This window comes from Sinocyclocheilus anshuiensis, unplaced genomic scaffold, assembly GCF_001515605.1.
Source record: "Sinocyclocheilus anshuiensis isolate Anshui unplaced genomic scaffold, SAMN03320099.WGS_v1.1 scaffold912, whole genome shotgun sequence".
Lineage (NCBI taxonomy): Eukaryota > Metazoa > Chordata > Actinopteri > Cypriniformes > Cyprinidae > Sinocyclocheilus > Sinocyclocheilus anshuiensis.
In genome coordinates, this window is record NW_015549618.1 from 449,615 (window position 1) to 458,087 (window position 8,473).

An 8,473-nucleotide genomic window follows, 5' to 3' on the forward strand; every position below is an offset into this window, starting at 1 on the left:
GTGGTGGTAGTGTGATGGTCTGGGGCTGTTTTGCTGCTTCAGGACCTGGAAGACTTGCTGTGATAAATGGAACCATGAATTCTGCTGTTTACCAAAAAATCCTGAAGGAGAATGTCCGGCCATCTGTTCGTGACCTCAAGCTGAAGCGAACTTGGGTTCTGCAGCAGGACAATGATCCAAAACACACCAGCAAGTCCACCTCTGAATGGCTGAAGAAAAACAAAATGAAGACTTTGGAGTGGCCTAGTCAAAGTCCTGACCTGAATCCTATTGAGATGCTGTGGCATGACCTTAAAAAGGCGGTTCATGCTCGAAAACCCTCCAATGTGGCTGAATTACAACAATTCTGCATAGATGAGTGGACCAAAATTCCTCCACAGCGCTGTAACAGACTCATTGCAAGTTATCGCAAACGCTTGATTGCAGTTGTTGCTGCTAAGGGTGGCCCAAACAGTTATTAGGTTTAGGGGGCAAACACTTTTTCACACAGGGCCATGTAGTTTTGGATTTTGTTTTCCCTTAATAATAAAAACCTTCATTTAAAAACTGCATGTTGTGTTCACTTGTGTTATCTTTTACTAATATTTAAATTTGTTTGATGATCTGAAACATTAAAGTGTGACAAACATGCAAAAAAATAAGAAATCAGGAAGGGGGCCAACACTTTTTCACACCACTGTATATATATATTTTTTTTTTGACTAGCTTATATGTTTTTTTTTTTAATTGTGCAGCATCACTTTAATATAAAAAGTATTTTTTTTTTTTTTCTGTCTTTTTTTTTTTTTTAGAGAAATGGATGATGAGATTTCATTTAACCTGGAAGATGAAGTAAGGACTTTTCTGTTATTTAAATAAAACACTCAAATAATCTTAGCTACCACATAGCTAGCTCTGACCTGAAAACCACCAACAAAACACACACTGCTCACATTTTCTTCTTCCACAGGAGGAGGTTTCAGAGGAGGACATGGAAGACTCTTTTAAAAAACTGTTTGCGCAGCTGTCTGGAGAGGTGTGTTACTGTTCTATCTGTGTTTTTCATTAATAACATTGTGTATTCCATTAGATTAAACTGGATCTAAACTCTCTTGTAGGACATGGAGATTTCAGTTCATGAGCTCAGGACCATTCTGAACCGAGTGGTTGGCAAACGTAAGCTCGGCTGACACTTTTAAGTGTTCATGTCTGGTCTGTGTCTGTGTACTTGAGAAATGCCTCCGCTCTTCTGTGTTCTTCAGACAGGGACTTGAAGACAGATGGGTTCAGTTTGGAGTCGTGTAGGTGCATGGTCAGCCTGATGGATGTATCCTTCGATTGTAAAATGCTAAGCAACTTTTGCTTATCTAATAGTGTGTATATTTCATCTGATTATTGAGCCTTTGGTTGATTTTGTTGGCCTTGACTGATCAAACTCAGAAAGATTGCAGTGCACGGCTGGGAATTGTGGAGTTCCAGATTCTATGGAATAAAATCAGGAAGTGGCTGGTGAGAAACTGACTGGTGCATCACTCATCACGTAACCTTCCCTACATCATGTGAATAGTACGGTAGCAACTCAAACTCATTTTTTTCATTTGCAGGGCATTTTTAGACAGTTTGATCTGGATAAATCTGGCACAATGAGCTCATATGAAATGCGCCTCGCCGTGGAGTCAGCTGGTAATAGTTTTTAATGTTCATCTTGTGAAAATCGTTGACCATTATATCTTGTTGTTTAATAGAGATTAAGGAGGAGTATCAATCCAGATTTGATTCAAATCTGATTCTAAATCATTTTGATTCATTTGGTATGTTTTGGTTTACTTGTGTGTGGTTTTTGGAAATCAAGGCTGTATGTTTTGATTAACTAAGAAGAACCAGTTCATAAGAGTAATACCTTTAGGAATCAGACTTCACTGATTATCTGTTTTTAAAAAAACGGTTCATAAGGATCGTTTGTTTGTGAATCAGGCTACACTGGTCACGCTTTATGTTTTTGATTCACTGAGAGTGATTCGTTTGTGAATCGGACATTGGTGGTGCTGTGTGTTTTTGAATCACTGAAGTGAACCGGCTCATATTAATCATAATACTAATGTTTTCACACCGTCACTGACAATAGGCAATGATCAGTGACCGATTTTAGGATTTCAAATGAAGTTTGCGTTTAATCTAGCGATGGGAGAACTAAACGAAGCTTTGAATCAATTGAACCAACTGCTTTGCAAAATGATTCACTATTTTGAAGCGCTCGAAATACCACACGCTGGTGACACCTGCTGGTCTAAACTGTTTAAATGCAACAAAAACTCGGCCAAAACATGAATAAAACAGCTTTTTCAAACACACTGCAGTTGTTTTATTTAAAGTATAAGCTATTAAATGCAATTATGAATCACCTAATGCCATTAAATATGGAGGGTCTGTATAATATGTGTTCTTTTATTAATTTTCAGGGCTTGTTCAATGGAGAGCTTGGCTCTACAGGCTAATAAGAGACTATAAACTACTACTTTTCCTTTAAATTATAAATGCGTAGCATTAAAAATGTCTACAAATGTATAAAACTGATCTGAGATTGGTAGTTTAATTCAAAATCAAAGCCTTAAAATGATGCCTATTCTTTGTCTGCAGGTTTTAAACTCAATAACAAGCTACATCAAATAATTGTGGCACGATATTCTGATGGAGATACGATTGACTTCGACAATTTTGTCTGTTGCCTGGTCAAACTGGAGGCCATGTTCAGTACGTCATTTGCACATCTAATTCTTGTTTTTGCTAAATTTGCTATTGTTTCACTAAAACGACTCATTGTGTCATTATTTAACAGGGACTTTTAGAGAGCTGGACAAAGAGGGCTCAGGCGTCGCAGAGCTCAATGTTAGTGAGGTGGGTCCTTTCTTACCTTCTGTTCACCTGTACTTTTATCAGAATGGTGGAATGTTAAATTAGTAATGCGTTAAAACTTAATATGGTATATTTTCTCAAGAAAAGGAAATGAAATAATTAGCTCTTTTGCTCTCTCTTACAGTGGCTGTACCTGACCATGTGTGGTTGATGTGTGAAGATCATATCATTCTGGACTAGAAGGGCCATCTTTTAGCTTTAAGCCATTACACCCAAAGATGCCTGAGCAATACAGTACATACTGCCTTAAAACACATCCAAACTAACCATCACATGATCCTATGGCACTATATGCTTTTTGATTAAAAAATGGATATCCTCATTATGCAAGATGCGTTTATCAATTATGAACCACTAAATGTTAACAGAAAAATATATTGCAGCATTTCAGAGAGCAACTTAACATGGCTTTATGATTAAGTGCATGCCACTAACCTCATGCTGTAGGTTATTTTACTGTACCTCGCATATGTAGCTTAACTTAGCATTTGAAGTTTGCACCGTTAAGGCCTTGATATTTAAAGATATGTCATTTTTATTTGATCTTGTCAGTGTATGATTTTGATAGCATTTATGATCACTTTGATGTGCTGTGCAATTATTTATATAAAAAATAACATAAGTTCTTATAGGATAATCAGGGAATTGTGCTACACTAGATCTTTTTATTTTATGCGGCTGCTTAATTTAGGGAAGTGAAAATAAAGGATAAATATAACTTCTTGGTATGTTATGGCTTTTCAATGGCTGATGAATTACATTCCCCCCTGCAATTCTGAGTTTAAATCTCCCAATTCAGACCTTTTTTCTCACAATTCCAAGGGAAATTTTATATATATATATATATATATACACACACACAAAAGTTTGGGATCAGTAAGATTTGTAATGTTTTTTAATGGTGTCTCTTGTGCTCATCAATGTTGTATCTATTTGATCAAATATACAGAAAAAAAATTTATATTGTGAGATATTATTTAAAATATCTAATACTGGTTTCTGTTTTATTAGACTTTAAAATATAATTTATTTCTGTGATTGAAGCTAAATTTTCAGCATCATTACTCCAGTCTTCAGTGTCACGTGATCCTTCAGAAATCATTCTAATATGCTGATTTATTATCAGTGTTGGAAACAGTTGTGTGTGTATATATATATATATATATATATGTATATGTGTGTATATATATTATATATATATAGAGAGAGAGAGAGCGCAAGAGAGAGAATTATACATAAATGGATACATAGATAGATCTCAGAATTCAGGGAAAAAAGTCAGAATTCTGAATTTCTAATATATATTTTTTTTTTTTACTTTTTTCATACAAGTTTTTATTTATTTAGTATTTTCTTTAACCCCGTGGCGGGAACGAGCTTCCATAGCGTGTGTGTGCATAAATACACTTATTTCCCATGTATATGAAATGTTCCCTATTATACATTCCATTTAAAAAAATTATATATATATATATTATTATATATATTTATGGAGAGAGCAAGAGAGAGAATTATACATAAATGGCGAATTAGATAGATTAAAAAAAATACAAGAATCAAAATCCGTGGAAGTGCAATATTAAATTTTATATCTCATACACAATACAGAGTCCATTCGTTCACACATAGTTCAGTCTGAGTTCTCAATGGCAACTACTCCTTCGTCTTGCTCTCTATGAGTCCCAGCAGAGTGGCGTCCGCCTCCAGCAGCGTCGTATCGACGGAGGCTCCCAGGAACCGCGAGGTCATCTCCACATCCTCCAGCCTCAGCCTCAGCCTGCTGCCCCGCTGGTACTTCTGTCCGTCCGCCGAGGGCCTCTTGCACACGCAGTGGAACTTCCCGCCGAAATCGACATACAGATCGTCATTGACGATATGAAAGATTTTCCCGACGACGATCTTGTCTTCGGCCGGACCCATCTGCGTGAGCGCGGAGCGGCGCAGGAGCGACGCGAAGGAGGTCTCGTCCCCGGAGCTCTGGTCGCCGCTCTGCCGCAGGTCCGAATGCTGCTCATATGCGGCTGCGAACCCGCTCTTCACCCTCTCGGCTGATTTACCATCTCCTCCGCTCGCATCGGAGCTGCATAATGATCTGAGCGTGGTAAAAACACAGTGTTTTGGTAGTAAAGATGATCTGGAGCTCACGTTGTACATCACCTTGCAGAGCGTCGCCATGTTGAAACGTCATACGCACAGCAGAGCATGCTGGGAACATTTAAAAATAAAAGGCTGCAGGAGAATGTGGGATTTTCACTGGAAACGTGGGTTTATTATACAGTACAGTAGTATGTGTAGTAACCGTGGTTTTTGGCGTATTGATTACCATTTGTATAACCACATATTTACTACAAATACCATGGTTAAACTATGGTTAGTGTAGCAAAACCATGGTTAATTTGTGATTACCATGGTATAACTATACTATATTAAACATGGTATTTTGGTTTTATTTGTAGTAGAACCATGGTTAATTTGTGATTACCATGGTATAACTATACTATATTAAACATGGTATTTTGGTTTTATTTGTAGTAGAACCATGGTTAATTTGTGATTACCATGGTATAACTATACTATATTAAACATGGTATTTTGGTTTTATTTGTAGTAGAACCATGGTTAATTTGTGATTACCATGGTATAACTATACTATATTAAACATGGTATTTTGGTTTTATTTGTAGTAGAACCATGGTTAATTTTCGTAAGGGATATGTATGTCCATTGATGAAATATGGTTATTATGCTGGTAATTCTGTGTGATTGAAGTTAAGCTGTGATATATAAAAGATGAATCATGAATAAAGCTGTTGGTGTGTGTTATTGAATATATAACAAAATAACATTTAAATAAAATAATTTACAGTATAATTCTGTACTTAATTTTACAGTACACTTAAAACTACTGTACTTAGTATTACAGCAATTTTACTGTGGTATGAAATACAGCAACTACTGGATAACTAAGTTACTGTTAATTTGACGATAAACATTTTACGGTTATACACTCTTTTGGAATCAAACTGTGTTGCATTTTCGTGTAGGCTATTTCACAACAAAAATAGCTCCTAGCACTGAACTGAATAGTGTTACCTTTAACTTGTTCATATTACCTTTGGTAGTAACTACCTCTTTATTTGACAGTTTTGTCACTTTGGCAGAAGTACTGGCTCGGCTTAATTATAACCATGCATGCCTTTTAATGCTCTTGTGACTGTTTTAATAGTATTCTAAAATGAATGCCTTTTCTCAGTTTTTTCTTTCTTTACTGTTTTTTTTTTTTTTTTAGGTACGAAGCTAAGGAGTCTGCACAGGCCCAGGAATAATACCATTTTATCCTGAATTATTCAAGTATTTTTTTATCCAGTTTTGTTTTATATTTTGTTTTATTATTTGCATGTGAGTTTCAACGCACTTTTGTAGTTTTAGTATGAATGGGACTTTTATTTTGGAGTGGAGATGTGACGTCATATGCTGCTCTCCTGCGTCTGTTGTGTTTCGGCTGAAGAAAGATTAGCGTTTTGAAGCGTTCAACGTGTTGAAGTCGAAGCAAACCGTTCAGGTAATTTCATAGTTTTTGTAGGAACTGTAAACGAAATGCTTTATTATTGAATGTAACATTGTAACGCATTATCTAACATCAATACACGCTATTTTGACAACAATAGGTGCGTCTCGTTTTGCTCACTGAGTCAACTGAACCTAATGATTCAACCGTTGGATATCAGACAGATATTCAGCCGCGAATAAATTCAATAAATTCTTAGTGGATGAGTATAATTGTATAGAAATGGCTTAGCTGAAAAGCATTAGAACGTAGAAAACACACATCGCAGTTTATTTGTTTTAATCGCAACGCATAAAGTCTCTTAGCAGCAGCGAGCTAGCGCTTAGGCCTGCTAGGGACCGTCTACAAACTACATGTGGAAGAATAAAACGATGAATGGTTTCCCATCGCAATGTTTTTTTTTTTTTTTTTTTAAATTAAAAAAAAAAAAAAAACCCTGTTCAAACACTGACAGCTGACCCCTCACTTTAGTACAAACCCCACAGACACGAAAAACACACTGCTCTTTGCATTTCTCAGTCTGGTTTATCAAGGCTACATTTCAAATGCCAATTGTACTTCTGTTAAAGGGAATATTATCTTCAGCAAATGAAAAGCAGCAGTTGAGATGTAGAGCATTCGGATATGAGTGATCCTGTGAAACATAAGTCACAAAAAAAGCTCTAAGACTTGTAGAAGCAATCTAAAATGGCATGGTTGCTTCAGCAAATGTGCTTTTATCTCATTGCTTTTATTAACACTATCAGTTAGGTTATGGTAGGGTATAGTATAGTGTAGGTGGTACATTTTTTTCAACATGATAAAACATTTACCTTTTAGCAGCATTCACTGGACATTTCATTTCCGAAATGATTTAATATGTACAAAAGCGTAATAAAACATTGCCAGGTTCACATTCATATTTTCGGATAAAACTGAATGTGCTTTTAGCACCACTCATTGGACATTTCACTTTAAAAGTGTTGCGAAACAAGCAAGAAGCAATGCAATATCATTTCAGAAATGTCGCCACAGGCACGTTTTTCATATGAGCCTGGGTTTGTTTATTAGGGTTTGTTTAGATAAGACTATAATCCAAAAAGTTATTTGAAATCACAAAGATGTAAATTACAAGGCCTTTTGTGGTACAGTAACTGTCATGAATGAATGAACATCAGGTTAAACAAGTTGCTGTCTAAAGTCGTAATCCTCAGATTCATGAATGGCAAATTTGCAGCTCAGTAGCTGTCTATCACTTTTTGTCTATCACTTTCTTCACAATTGATTACAAACAAAAAGTCATACAGATTTAACTCAGAACAACATGATGGGGAGTAAATAATGAATTTTCATTCCTTTAATGTACTATGTACACGTAACATGTACTGTACACAGACAGTGTGTGCATTATGCTCCAGTCATCATTTGTTAACACCAGTGAATTCACATAATGCTGTAGTTAAACAGGTCTGGTCTGTTTTCTGGCTGTTTGAATAAGATGACCTTCCAAGATGGAAAAGAGGTGCTGCATGTCTTTATTAAGCCATGAAAACATGGCTTTATTACTTGAAATAACCTGCAGAGGAGAGCTATAGCGGTTTGCTTTGCAAAGACATGCCTTTCAGTTCAGTGCTCCTAAAATAACACACATTCACAGAATTCAAGAGAAGGTACTTCCTTTGAGACTAAACACGCTTTCAAGTTTTAAAATGGCCTGAAAGGAACAATGGGAATAAACAATTGTACAAAAGAGCCGTTCAGCCTTCTTTCCACAAGAGAACAGAGCATGCCAAGAAAAGCAAGGGTGAACTTAAGACCAGAGTCCCATTTCACTGGAGGTGAATGCAGAGGAAATTCTGGTCACTTTAACCTGTATGAATCTACAAAAGACCTTAACTCAGTCGCTAGAGTGTGAAACTGAGAAAAATTAGTTTAAAGATTTTTATTTGTTCAGACAAATTAATTATAGGTAGGACACTGGAAATCTGGCAGTTAGATGTTTTAGTAATGAAAATGATCTACATAAAAAAAAAA

At 36.1% G+C, this 8,473-nt stretch overlaps 2 protein-coding genes across 4 annotated transcripts in view; one reads left to right on the forward strand and one right to left on the reverse strand.

The window, feature by feature from the left end:
- The window catches only part of LOC107659327 (calpain-1 catalytic subunit-like), a 17,075-nt gene extending 13,525 nt beyond the window's left edge, over positions 1–3,550 (forward strand). For all 3 annotated transcript variants that reach the window (XM_016448229.1, XM_016448231.1, XM_016448230.1), the window contains 6 exons: positions 1,242–1,306; positions 1,420–1,488; positions 1,584–1,662; positions 2,617–2,730; positions 2,816–2,874; positions 3,017–3,550. In XM_016448229.1, coding sequence (XP_016303715.1) covers positions 1,242–1,306; positions 1,420–1,488; positions 1,584–1,662; positions 2,617–2,730; positions 2,816–2,874; positions 3,017–3,043 — 413 coding nt within the window. In that variant the 3' untranslated portion in view covers positions 3,044–3,550. The remainder of the gene's footprint in view (positions 1–1,241; positions 1,307–1,419; positions 1,489–1,583; positions 1,663–2,616; positions 2,731–2,815; positions 2,875–3,016) is intronic.
- An 884-nt stretch (positions 3,551–4,434) lies between these two features.
- On the reverse strand, positions 4,435–5,117 carry mrps28 (mitochondrial ribosomal protein S28). The gene has a single exon (XM_016448245.1). The coding sequence runs from the start codon at positions 5,065–5,067 to the stop codon at positions 4,546–4,548; it is 522 nt and encodes a 173-aa protein (XP_016303731.1). The 5' UTR covers positions 5,068–5,117; the 3' UTR covers positions 4,435–4,545.
- Between the last annotated feature and the right edge of the window lie 3,356 nt (positions 5,118–8,473).

Excerpts from the sequence above, each read along its gene's own strand:
- mrps28 (XM_016448245.1), bottom strand. The coding sequence starts at position 5,067 with ATGGCGACGCTCTGCAAGGTGATGTACAACGTGAGCTCCAGATCATCT.